The 14,297-nt window shown below is 41.5% G+C and overlaps 1 protein-coding gene across 2 annotated transcripts in view; it reads right to left on the reverse strand.

Moving 5' to 3' along the window:
• Positions 1-14,297, reverse strand: part of adcy3a (adenylate cyclase 3a) — a 245,893-nt gene that overhangs the window by 37,509 nt on the left and 194,087 nt on the right. For both annotated transcript variants that reach the window (XM_041250672.1, XM_041250671.1), the window contains exons 13-16: positions 10,116-10,393; positions 6,790-6,871; positions 6,244-6,402; positions 4,489-4,635 (exon numbers count right to left, since the gene is read on the reverse strand). In XM_041250672.1, coding sequence (XP_041106606.1) covers positions 4,489-4,635; positions 6,244-6,402; positions 6,790-6,871; positions 10,116-10,393 — 666 coding nt within the window. The remainder of the gene's footprint in view (positions 1-4,488; positions 4,636-6,243; positions 6,403-6,789; positions 6,872-10,115; positions 10,394-14,297) is intronic.

Raw genomic sequence — 14,297 nt, forward strand, 5'->3', positions numbered from 1 at the left:
TTGCTGAGATATATTTCTCTCCACTCCACTCTTCTAGTTTAACTATAAGAAAGTTAAGTAAACAAACATACTCTCTGGCTAATGCCTTTATCAAACCCACATTAAAAAAAAAACATCATGACTTTCAAACTATTAACTATTAAGATAATGTAAAAATACAAAAGATTGTTATCTTGTAGCTTCCAAAAACTAAAAAAAAATGTAAGTACGTCAGTCTTCCCAGTGACAGCGAGTGGGAGAAGTACAGGCGTAGAAAAGTACAGAGCAGTTTCGAAGCAGTTTGAAAGCAGGTTGACGGCTGCAGAAGAAACTAAACTTCAAAAAAAAAAACCTCAACATGGTCTTCAAGCCAGTAATCTGTGACACCTGCTTGATGTGGGAAATCCGAGAAAACCCAGCGGAGCTAAACCAAGTGTGCGTAAAGTGCCGCGCGATCCAGGATTTGCATAAACTAGTAAGTATGCTAGAAATGGAGCTGGAAGAAGTGAGACAGCAACAGGATCTTGAGGAACTGGCACACCCACAATTCATGGAAGTCTGCATCACCCCTAACAGACTGAAAGCCACCAGGGAGATAGAAGGTCAGAACAGCTGGGTTCAGGTAGGCAGAAGCAGGGAAAAAAAGAAACTTCCTCAAACACAACCACCAGAAATCAAAACAACCAACAGATTTGAGTCACTTCAGAATTTTGATGAGCAGAACCAACAACAAGAGAATGAAAGGAACAACATCCAGGACCCTATTGACAGTGGTGACCAGACAGCAAAAAGAAGGGAGGTCATGATTGTTGGGGACTCCATATTGAGAAACACAGCAAGTTCAATTCGCAGTTTGGACCCCCTTACTACAACAGTGTGCTGCCTTCCGGGAGCCTCGGTCAAGCACATCACTGAAAACGTGGACAGGCTCCTAGAACGAACAGGAGACGACCCGGTAGTAGTCGTCCACATCGGTACAAACAACATTGGAAGAGACAGACCAAAATCCCTGCAAAACAAATTCAGAGAGCTAGGAAGGAAATTAAAAGAGAAAACCAAAACTGTGGTATTTTCTGGTATACTACCCGCACCTTGCAAAGGACCATATGGACAGCTGGAAATAATTAATCAAAACGAATGGCTGAAGACGTGGTGCACACGGGAAGGCTTCACCTATCTTGATCATTGGACCACATTCTACAACGAGGACTATCTGTATAGACGGGATGGACTGCATTTAAATAACAAGGGAACTAGTCTACTCGGAGAAAAGATCCTCGAGCAGGTTCGGAAGCATTTAAACTAGAAAGGAAGGGGGGAGAAATCAACAAAAAAACAGAAGGGAGACCGCATCAAAACAAGAACAACAACTCAGGTAAGACAACCATTAAATGTATTTATCTAAATGCTAGAAGTATCAGAAACAAAATTCTAGAACTTGAAGCTACTGCACTAACAGGTAACTATGATGTGATAGGTGTTACAGAAACTTGGTTGTCTGAGAGTGATGGGGACGAATATAATATTTGTGGGTATACACTGTATAGGAAAGACAGGCAGGACAGAAGAGGAGGAGGGGTAGCGCTATACATAAGAAACAGTCTTGAAGCCCAGGTGTTAAACCTGGACAAAGAAAATAAAGCCGAATCAATATGGGTCAGAATAACGGACAAAAATTCAAAAGGCATAATAATAGGAGCATGCTATAGACCGCCAGATTCAGACGGTGAGCAAAATAATCTGTTATACAATGACATTAGAAATGTGTGTAGCAAAGGAGAAGCCATACTAATGGGGGATTTCAACTTCCCCCAAATAAAATGGGAAAACCCGGTGGGTAGCGCGAAGGATGAAATAGAAATGGTGGAAATGACAAATGACTGCTTCCTAACACAATTTGTGAAGGCACCCACTAGAGGGGAGGCATGCCTTGATTTAGTCTTTTCAAATAACGAAGATAGAATAACTAAAACAGAGGTCAGAGAACCACTGGCAAACTCAGACCACAACATGGTCTCATTTGAAGTGTTTTTTAAATCCCCAAAAGAAATGACTAAAGCTAAGGTTTACAATTTTAGAAAAGCAAACTATGAAGGTATGAAACAGAGACTAACAGAAGTAGATTGGAGTAAAATAGAGAAAACACCCACAGAAGAAGGATGGTTGTTCTTCAAAAATGTAGTACTAGAGGCGCAAAACAATTATATCCCTAAAGTAGACAAATCTAAATGTAAAACTAAATTGCCAAAATGGTTTAATAGATCAATTAAAAAAAAATATTCAGCGAAAAAAGGCACTTTACAGAGCATTAAAAAAGGACCAAAAAGAAAGTACGCAGAAAGAGTACACAGAACTGCAAACACAAGTCAAAAAGGAAGTTAGAAAGGCCAAGAGAGAAATAGAAATGAACATTGCTAAGGGAGCTAAAACCAATTCCAAAATGTTTTTCCAATATTACAACAGCAAGAGAACATTCAAAGAGGAGATTAAATGTTTAAGAGATACAAATGGCAAAATCGTAGATGAAGAAAAAAAAAATAGCAAATATGTTAAATGATTACTTTTCACAAGTTTTTACAAAGGAAGATACTGACAACATGCCCCACATGTCATCCAGTTCCTATCCAGTTTTAAATAACTTTAGCATAACTGAGGCAGAAGTGTTAAAGGGACTAGGAGCTCTTAAAATAAACAAATCCCCTGGGCCGGATGAGATCCTCCCAGTAGTACTCAAAGAAATGAAAGAAGTAATTTACAAACCGCTAACCAAGATCATGCAGCAGTCTCTTGACACAGGGGTGGTACCGACAGACTGGAAAATTGCAAACGTAATACCGATCCACAAAAAGGGAAACAAAACTGAACCAGGTAACTACAGACCAGTAAGCCTGACTTCTATTATATGCAAACTTATGGAAACTATAATAAGATCCAAAATGGAAAATTACCTATATGGTAACAGGGTCCTGGGAGACAGTCAACATGGTTTTAGGAAAGGGAGATCGTGCCTAACTAACTTGCTTGATTTTTTTGAGGATGCAACATCGATAATGGATAATTGCAAAGCATATGACATGGTTTATTTAGATTTCCAGAAAGCTTTTGACAAAGTCCCGCACAAAAGATTAATTCTCAAACTGAACGCAGTTGGGATTCAAGGAAACACATGTACATGGATTAGGGAGTGGTTAACATGTAGAAAACAGAAAGTACTGATTAGAGGAAAAACCTCAGAATGGAGTGTGGTAACCAGCGGTGTACCACAGGGATCAGTATTAGGTCCTCTGCTATTCCTAATCTACATTAATGATTTAGATTCTGGTATAGTAAGCAAACTTGTTAAATTTGCAGACGACACAAAAGTAGGAGGAGTGGCAAACACTGTTGCAGCAGCAAAGGTCATTCAAAATGATCTAGACAAGATTCAGAACTGGGCAGACACATGGCAAATGACATTTAATAGAGAAAAGTGTAAGGTACTGCACGCAGAAAATAAAAATGTACATTATAAATATCATATGGGAGATATTGAAATTGGAGAAGGAATCTATGAAAAAGACCTAGGAGTTTTTGTTGACTCAGAAATGTCTTCATCTAGACAATGTGGGGAAGCTATAAAAAAGGCTAACAAGATGCTCGGATACATTGTGAAAAGTGTTGAATTTAAATCAAGGGAAGTAATGTTAAAACTGTACAATGCACTAGTAAGACCTCATCTTGAATATTGTGTTCAGTTCTGGTCACCTCGCTATAAAAAAGATATTGCTGCTCTAGAAAGAGTGCAAAGAAGAGCGACCACAATTATTCCGGGCTTAAAAGGCATGTCATATGCAGACAGGCTAAAAGAATTGAATCTGTTCAGTCTTGAACAAAGAAGACTACGTGGCAACCTAATTCAAGCATTCAAAATTCTAAAAGGTATTGACAGTGCCGACCCAAGGGACTTTTTCAGCCTGAAAAAAGAAACAAGGACCAGGGGTCACAAATGGAGTTTAGAAAAAGGGGCATTCAGAACAGAAAATAGGAGACACTTTTTTACACAGAGAATTGTGAGGGTCTGGAATCAACTCCCCAGTAATGTTGTTGAAGCTGACACCCTGGGATCCTTCAAGAAGCTGCTTGATGAGATTTTGGGATCAATAAGCTACTAACAACCAAACGAGCAAGATGGGCCGAATGGCCTCCTCTCGTTTGTAAACTTTCTTATGTTCTTATGTTCTTACTTGATGAGAAAAGTAAGTACATTTTAGATAATAAGAATTTGTCGTTCATATTCTAACAAGAAAAAACAAACTAGCATGCAACACCAAACTAGCACGATGGCAACAAACTAGCACAACGCTTTGTGAATATGGCCACAGTCTCTTCATGATTACAAGGAACAACGCCATGCCATTTGGATAGCCCAGGGAAATTATTGTATGGCACTACGTACAGAAGAGGATCAATGAGCAATACTATCTACTGCAATGGAAACCATTTTCAATTAATACACCACTGTATACTCACACTGTCAAAGTCTGAGATGATTTCATTAAGGAACCTCAGGCACTCTATCCCTCCATTGTTGATGCTCTCTTCAGTGTAGAAATCAGAGAAATTTGGGATTGAGGCAAACATCACCCCAATCTCATCGTAAGACTGGCTGTACAGCTCCTATGAGTGGGGACAGCTGTTAGAAATGGCATTTGTGGAACTCCAATCTGAGTTTCAGTACTATATGTAAGGTGGGCTAAGCAGGCATCTGAGGAGTCTGCCTCTATGGAGAGTTCTGCTTTGCAGTTTTGAACTTGTTGTACAATTAAAAACTAATAAGTGAAGCACAATCTTTCTGCATAATTTAGAAGTATAAATACTCTGTTAAACATAAATAAAAACCACAATACTCATACTTTGGCAGTTTCTGTTTTATTTCCCTTTAAAAATTGATATTTCAGAAATATCATCACCTCAAGCATATTGAAACTGGTAAAAACATTTATTTAGAGTCAAAATACACATTTAAATGTAATACAGTAATGAAAGAAGACATACCATTTATTTATTTTTCTTTTTTCTTGTAATATCGAGTCAAAATGTGCTCGTGATGACATTGCAAAATGGCAGTTTGCCGTAATTCTGTGACACCTGACTGATTTTTTCTAGCGCTACGCTTATTCAAGCTACATTTTTTGGAGTCTTTGTTTGTATCATCAATGAAAAGTAAACAGTCTAAGCTTTGATTGTATTGGCCCTTGATCGTAGGACACTCAGAAAGGTGAAAAAAACATATTTCTTTCCTTTACTCTAAGATTTCAAAACCTAACTAAACCTTTTATAGAATAATACATCACATTTTAAACAAGACTTTAATAATTGTGTTTTTATATATAGTAAGCAAAACTCATGCCTTTAAAAGTGACACATATGCATATAGCTCCAGCAAGGGCTTCTGTGCCTGTGCCATCCTTGCTAGTCTACCTATGGTGAGAGGCGTGTTTTTGGGAGGCTTGCTTGTACACTTGAAAACTTTGATTTTTCAATTTAAAGCCACCACTAGCTTAGATTAATGTGTTTATTGGTAAAGTGTTACCTTTTTGTATACATAGTTTTTTTTTCTTTTTTTTTTTTTTTTTTTTAACCATGAAGGCTCAAAGTCAGAAGATGGCATAATCCAAGATGGCCACCATTTCGCTAAAACATATTTTTACCTGATTAAAGCACATTTATGGGGCATTTTGATTTCAGATATGTTTAAGTTAGTTAACATTGAAATGTAATAATCTATTTTAGATTTTGTTTATTAAAATTTAAAATTGTGTTTGACCACCCAACTATTAGGGTGTATGTTAGTCAATGTTGTTATATCTCGGGCATTATTAGTTGTATTGTCTTGGAATTTGAAAGTTGTAGCAACCACCAATAGCCTTTACTTTGACTTCCTATTCAATTTGGTTGTCTGAAAATCATTTGGAGATTTTTCTGGGAATTTGTGAAACACTGAAAATGCAAGTCTTTGCTTTCCAGCTTGAGGGTCATTGGAGTAAATATACACTACACTAAACAGTGACACGCAGACAAACAAGTAGACAAGTTTCTCACAATATCCCCTGGTAATCTCAATATCCTCTGCTAGAGAATGTTCTTTAAACCATTTTAAAAAATGGACAAGCGGATTTCTTTGTGAATTAATGGACATACTTTACAGATGTCTCTACTATATTCCAGTCGTCAATTTGTGTTTGAAAGTTGGGGTTCGTGTGCAGCTGGCTTGCATTCCCTCACCTCATCTCTTTTCCTGTGGCCCAGGAAGTGACGTGCCACATGTTCCGGGAGCATGTTGGTGACCAGAGCCTCATTCCAGCGTCGCATTTCATACACCTTCTCCTTCTGGTCATGAACATCAATCTTCCACAGGAACAGTGTGCGGGCCAGTTTCTCTACCTGAAAGATGAAGCACATGTGAGCCACATGGGAAGGAACACCGACCTTCCTGAGGAACATCTTGCAAGCACCTCGGCCAGCTGAGGACTGAAAAGGGAGCAATTATATCAGAAACATTAAAGTGGGGTCGACGAAGATATTCATTTAGAATTTGTTCTAGTACGACAGAGAAAGAGGTCTAGGACATCGGTCTTTCACTGGATCAGCAAGCAGGCCTATCGTTAAAAGTGGAAGGGAATAAAAGCAAAAATATTGGGTGGAGGAGGAAAATGAATGAGGAGTATGTGTTTCAGTATTTAAGGAAGCAGTGAGTGATATTCAGGAGAAGTGTGAAAGAGTTTAATGGACACAAAAAGATTGAAAGAGGGAACGTAAAAAGTGACTCACATGTCGAGCAAAGTAGTAGAAACACAGCATCATGATGAAGATCATCACAGTCATGGAGTACTTGGAAGGCACATTGGAGGCCCTGAGGGGGAACAGGCAGAGCACTGATTAGAGTCACAGGGTCTATTGCAGTCCCAGCCATATAAACATGCTGATGGACCTTTTACCAAAAATAATTACTAATTCATTCATTTTATTTTCTTATTAAGTGGCTTTGAGTTCCAATGTGATTTGTATGTTTAGATGTTCAGTTTAATAACTGCCTGTTTAGAGAGAGTACAATACTGTAAGTGACTCTGCATATAATGCACAGTTCACAGCCTACCTCTGTAAAGCACTTTGTGATAGTGGTCCACTATGAAAGGCGCTATATAAAAAAATATTATTATTATTATTATATAATTAGGCTTGCTACTATTTGATTTTTATTTTTTTGCCAAAATCGACGATTAATATTGACATTTATTTTAAAAAGAATTTACCAGTTTTTTTCAATTCAAGCAGATAATGGGTAAAATCGACCTTTATGCTTTTAAAAAAAAAAGACTTTTTATGCCACTGAGAAAGGTCTCATTTTACGAAACCCATTTATTATCTTCATCATGCAACAAAACCATGGTTACCAGCACTCTAACTGAAGTAACATTTCTAAGAGCTGCTTTGAATGACAGACACTATAGCTGGCAAATGAAAGTGAAAGTGTACAGCTGGTGCATACATTGATGATTGACAAGTCTGTCACAAAGATGGCCGGAGTGGATGGGAAAATGTGAACACCCACAGAAGAAGGATGGTTGTTCTTCAAAAATGTAGTACTAGAGGCGCAAAACAATTATATCCCTAAAGTAGACAAATCTAAATGTAAAACTAAATTGCCAAAATGGTTTAATAGATCAATTAAAAAAAAAATATTCAGCGAAAAAAGGCACTTTACAGAGCATTAAAAAAGGACCAAAAAGAAAGTACACAGAAAGAGTACACAGAACTGCAAATGCAAGTCAAAAAGGAAGTTAGAAAGGCCAAGAGAGAAATAGAAATGAACATTGCTAAGGGAGCTAAAAACCAATTCCAAAATGTTTTTCCAATATTACAACAGCAAGAGAACATTCAAAGAGGAGATTAAATGTTTAAGAGATACAAATGGCAAAATCGTAGAGGAAGAAAAAAAAAATAGCAAATATGTTAAATGATTACTTTTCACAAGTTTTTACAAAGGAAGATACTGACAACATGCCCCACATGTCATCCAGTTCCTATCCAGTTTTAAATAACTTTAGCATAACTGAGGCAGAAATGTTAAAGGGACTAGGAGCTCTTAAAATAAACAAATCCCCTGGGCCGGATGAGATCCTCCCAGTAGTACTCAAAGAAATGAAAGAAGTAATTTACAAACCGCTAACCAAGATCATGCAGCAGTCTCTTGACACAGGGGTTGTACCGACAGACTGGAAAATTGCAAACGTAATACCGATCCACAAAAAGGGAAACAAAACTGAACCAGGTAACTACAGACCAGTAAGCCTGACTTCTATTATATGCAAACTTATGGAAACTATAATAAGATCCAAAATGGAAAATTACCTATATGGTAACAGGGTCCTGGGAGACAGTCAACATGGTTTTAGGAAAGGGAGATCGTGCCTAACTAACTTGCTTGATTTTTTTGAGGATGCAACATCGATAATGGATAATTGCAAAGCATATGACATGGTTTATTTAGATTTCCAGAAAGCTTTTGACAAAGTCCCGCACAAAAGATTAATTCTCAAACTGAACGCAGTTGGGATTCAAGGAAACACATGTACATGGATTAGGGAGTGGTTAACATGTAGAAAACAGAAAGTACTGATTAGAGGAAAAACCTCAGAATGGAGTGTGGTAACCAGCGGTGTACCACAGGGATCAGTATTAGGTCCTCTGCTATTCCTAATCTACATTAATGATTTAGATTCTGGTATAGTAAGCAAACTTGTTAAATTTGCAGACGACACAAAAATAGGAGGAGTGGCAAACACTGTTGCAGCAGCAAAGGTCATTCAAAATGATCTAGACAAGATTCAGAACTGGGCAGACACATGGCAAATGACATTTAATAGAGAAAAGTGTAAGGTACTGCACGCAGGAAATAAAAATGTACATTATAAATATCATATGGGAGATACTGAAATTGGAGAAGGAATCTATGAAAAAGACCTAGGAGTTTTTGTTGACTCAGAAATGTCTTCATCTAGACAATGTGGGGAAGCTATAAAAAAGGCTAACAAGATACTCGGATACATTGTGAAAAGTGTTGAATTTAAATCAAGGGAAGTAATGTTAAAACTGTACAATGCACTTGTAAGACCTCATCTTGAATATTGTGTGCAGTTCTGGTCACCTCGCTATAAAAAAGATATTGCTGCTCTAGAAAGAGTGCAAAGAAGAGCGACCAGAATTATTCCGGGCTTAAAAGGCATGTCATATGCAGACAGGCTAAAAGAATTGAATCTGTTCAGTCTTGAACAAAGAAGACTACGTGGCGACCTAATTCAAGCATTCAAAATTCTAAAAGGTATTGACAGTGTCGACGCAAGGGACTTTTTCAGCCTGAAAAAAGAAACAAGGACCAGGGGTCACAAATGGAGTTTAGAAAAAGGGGCATTCAGAACAGAAAAAAGGAGACACTTTTTTACACAGAGAATTGTGAGGGTCTGGAATCAACTCCCCTGGGATCAATAAGCTACTAACAACCAAACGAGCAAGATGGGCCGAAATGGCCTCCTCTCGTTTGTAAACTTTCTTATGTTCACTTACAGACGAAGCGGAGAGAGACGACGAATGGCCCTTGTTAAAGTTTTGGAGAACTTTCAAATGTTCTTTGTAAAACTGTCCATCTATGATCCTTCAAGAAGCTGCTTGATGAGATTTTGGGATCAATAAGCTACTAACAACCAAACGAGCAAGATGGGCCGAATGGCCTCCTCTCGTTTGTAAACTTTCTTATGTTCTTATGTTCTTATGTTCTTATGTTCTTCTTATGTTCTTAAACGAATGAGAGCACTCTAGCAATGCTTCAGTCAACAAGATCTGTCAGGACAGGATGAAATGACTGACAGTGAAACTACAGTAGCTTACTAAGGGACCACAGAGATGACTGACAGCGACCACTAGCGAGTCAGAGCAGAACAGAGGCGGGACAGACAAGAAGAATAAAAAATACACAGACTAGAGATGAGGTTTATAGTTCTCTTTCACCCAACCATAGGCTTGAAAGTGACATTACATATTAAATAAAGACTTGCTTGAATGTGCATATAACATGTCAGTTAAATCAGCGTGTTCCTCACGTGTAGGTACTGAAGCGCGTGTAGTCATACTGGTCGAAGATATCTCTCCAGCTGTAGATGTAGACTACGCCATTGGCCCCAGTGATCAGCACCATGAGGGTTAACTTCACCATGTGGCTGACCTGCACCAGCATGGTGGTGGCAATGAGCGCCAGCACTGCAATGTAGCTGTAGTACTTGGGGTTCGCCATGCAGCCACTGTCTTCCATAACAGCCACTAACTTCACTGCCACCGAGCTCCCATTTAAGGTGGAGTGGGGAGGCTGCAGGCAGCTCAGCTATCAGGGAGAGAGCAAAGGGAGGAAGAGACACAGTTAACACAGACTCCCTTAGAGGAATGCTAACCATTGTTTTCTTAGCAATTATTAACTTTAGCAGCACTGTCAATGGTATTGTGGTTATTAACGCTACAACACAGTAATAACTGTCACTCTGACTAGCGCAACGTTTCTCATATGCGGCCACCAGCAGGATTTTGTGTGGACACAGCAGCCTGCCAGTAACTCCTCTCTTAATCAACCTTTATCTTAATCTGCACCGCTATCCAACTTTTATTCATCTTACATTCTGGTTCCTCATACTTCTTCTGTTTTTGTTAGCTGCTATCGACCAGCATTAATGTTAGTATAATCACTGCCTGTTGATTGGCTGAGCTTTCATTCTGATCAGATGTAATTTTGGCATCTCCGCCCATTTCGTTTTGTGTCAGTGCTCTTTGGTTGATCAACAACAGAAGACTTGTTATGGCGTGGGGTACTGTCACGGTGTGGGCATCCGCTGAGATATTAGGTTCTTTTTAAAGGAAGATTACCAGTGTTAATTGATCATCAATTATGCAATTGGCAGCTGGCCACCTGCTCCACACTCCTTTTCAATTAGGCAGGGAGGGAAGTTTAACCTCCCTGCTCAGCCATATCTAGCACACAATATTTTACAAAAAAATATACACATTCTTTTATTTTCAAACCACCAAATCATATTTATAATATAAACCACCACCAACTATACATTATTTACAGGAGCAGGCCTCAGCCATACCACATACCTCCACCCTTGTGTGCAGCACACATGGTTGCAAAATGCCACCTCCCCCAACTTTTAAACCCCAACCATTTGTCCAGGAGTCCAAAATAGTTGGTTTTTATTTTGACTCCCTGTCTGTTGGCAACCGGGCGGATGCAGCCCCAGGCAGAGGTGCAAGCTCCAGTGACTGAGCAGCGACGTCTGGGCCACCACGGGGAGCGGAGCAGGAGACCAGGAGACCAACCTGGTCTGGTGGTGCAGCAACCTGTGAGTCAGGCCCAGCGACCATAGGTCAGACATAAAGGCCGAGTGTCTGGGAGCCCGGGTCAAGGGAAGTGCCTCACAAGTGTTGGACTGTTGCACAGGGGTAGTGGTCGGGCTATGGTGGAGGTGGTCACCTACCCTACTTCTACAGCTGCCTTAATACAGGGCACTCCAGCAGTGGCGAGGGGCACTCCGGCAGTGGCGCTGGTAACAATAGCGCTGGGCACTCTGGCAGTGGCACTGGTAACAACCACTGGGCACTCCGGTAGTGGCGCTGGCAACAACTCTACACACTATAGATGCATAGATGGTAGTGGCGCTGGTGGTAGCATGCCTGGCTTCTGCCGTGCTCTCACCTCAGCATCATGTGTAAGGGCTGCTGAGTGGGCCATGGTAGTTGTGCTGCTCATTCAGATGGCGGCTCTGGTCCATTTTAGCACGCAGAATGGCAGCTCCTCCCTTTCTGGCATGCAGGACGGAAGCTCCTCCCCCTCTGGCTCTTGGGCAGACAACTCCTCCTTCTCTGGCCTTTGGGCAGGCAGCTCCTCCTTCCTTGGCGCAGGAGGCGGCTCCTGCCCCCTTGACTCTGGATCGGGAACGGACGCTCCTCCCCTTCCATTTTCGGGCAGGGAGCTCCGTCTTCTCCGGCATACTGACAGGCATCTCCACATTGTTCCCAAACTCCCCGTCATCCCACAGGGCATGAAAGGCAGAGGGGTCTGTTTTGCGCTGTCTGGTCGGTGGCTGGGGTTGGACCTTCTGGCGGAGCTATTCCTCGGCCGACTCCACCTTGAATCTGGCAAAGGTTTCCATGAATTGCGGATCCTTGTAGGGGCACACGTCTCGGAAGTGTCCAAACTCTCCCCAAGCTCCACACCACGGATCCCCTTCTTCTGCCAACCGCCTCTGCTTTTTCTTCCCATTGCAGGGTGGTCTTGCCTTGCCTCGGCAGGACTCAGCAGAACCCCTTTCTCACACCAAATGTAACAGGGAATACTGTCACGGTGTGGGTATGCGCTGATATATTAGAGAGACAGTTTGCGATTGAAACAGTGCACAGACATCCAGGTTTTATTAATTATAACAAAAATTGCATGCAGTTGCAGTGGTTTATGGCTGCCACTAGGGTAACAGCAATGGTATCCCTAGTGTGGGAGAACAAACACACGTGTACATAATTAAACAAAATGCAAAACAAAATACTGTACAAAAACAGAGATAGCAAACAAAAGGTGGCCAAGCTCAGGCCAAATGCTACTCCCACTAAAAGGGAGGTCCTGCTTCAGGAATCTTCTCCCTACATAAACTAAATAAACTTGCATTTAAACTGCAAACCTATTGCAAACTGAAAAGAGTCTGTAGTTTTGAATAACAAGAACTGTGCAGTCAGCTTCCAGGTGCAGCCCAATTTTATGGTTGGTATAAAAGTCAACTGCCTAGAGGAAGAGGTTATACTGCAAATATGTAACTGCAAATTACCTATAAACAACTGTAACAAAAATGCATAACAATCTAATGACCTAATTTATTTTATTTTTCTTTAATTTAGTGGTCACCAATTATTTTATTATTTTCTCTCCAATTTATTAATGTCCAATTATTTTTAGGCTCAGCCCAATGCTATCACCCCTGCACTGATTCGGGAGTGGTGAAGACAAGCACATGCTGTCCTCCGTGTGAAGCATGTGCCAACAGCCGGCCACTACTTTACACACTGCAGATTCACCATGCAGCCACCCAGAGCTACAGCATCGGACAATGCAGCCCTGGGCAGCTTACAAGCATGCCCACTGGCACCCACCCAGACCCAGCTGGTGTGCGGTGAGCCGAGGGCACCCTGGCAGACCTAACCGCCCCCCCAGGCGGTGCTCAGCCAATTGAGTACAGCCCCCTGGGAGCTCCCTTCCTCGACTGGCAAAGGAGTAGCCTGGACTTGAACCGGCGACGTCCAGACTATAGGGCGCATTCTTGCACTCCAGCACCTTTACTGGATGTGCCACTCGGGAGCTCCTAATGCCCTAGTTTTAGCCCAATTATAAAATAAATGTACCTCATAGCTCATAGAAATATATATATATATATATAGATATAGATATATATTTTTTTTTTATACAAGTGACTTGTTAGTTTGCATTTGTGTAATGGGGTACTCCCCGCCCCTGTGCATACTATGTATTATTTTGTATTTATATTACATCTTATGTTTTGAAGGACTGGCGAAAACTTGTCCACCATTATTTGTTATCGTTTTAAATACCTTGTGAGAATGCGTGACTGCCGGCTATTAATTATCAACTGCCCCCGCCCCAGAGAAGAGGAGGAGGATGCCTACCTCAGCGCTCTCGAGACCTTGAACTGGTGCCCTGCCTGCGCGGAGTGGGGTCACTTTGTGGTCAACTGCCCCCTCCTCCAAGAAGAGGAAGAGAAGGAGCACCAGTTCCTAGCACGAGAGAGAGAAGCCCCACTGTCTCCAGCACAAGAAGGAGAAGCCCCACTCTCTTCAGCGCAAGAGGGAGAAGCCCCACTGTCTCCAGCGCAAGAGGGAGAAGCCCCGCTGTCTCCAGCGCAAGAGGGAGAAGCCCCGCTGTCTCCAGCGCAAGAGGGAGAAGCCCCGCTGTCTCCAATGAGAGAGGGAGAAGCCCCGCTGTCTCCAAGCCCCGCTGTCTCCAGCGCCAGAGGGAGAAGCCCCGCTGTCTCCAGTGAGAGAGGGAGAAGCCCCACTGTCTCCAGCGAGAGAGAGAAGCCCCGCTGTCTCCAGCGCGAGAAGGAGAAGCCCCACTGTCTCCAGCACGAGAGGGAGAAGCCCTGCTGTCTCCAAATCAAGAGGGAGCAGCCCCGCTGTCTCCAATGAGAGAGGGAGAAGCCCCACTGTCTCCAGCGGAAGAAGGAGGTGCC

This window comes from Polyodon spathula, chromosome 5 (genome assembly GCF_017654505.1).
Source record: "Polyodon spathula isolate WHYD16114869_AA chromosome 5, ASM1765450v1, whole genome shotgun sequence".
Lineage (NCBI taxonomy): Eukaryota > Metazoa > Chordata > Actinopteri > Acipenseriformes > Polyodontidae > Polyodon > Polyodon spathula.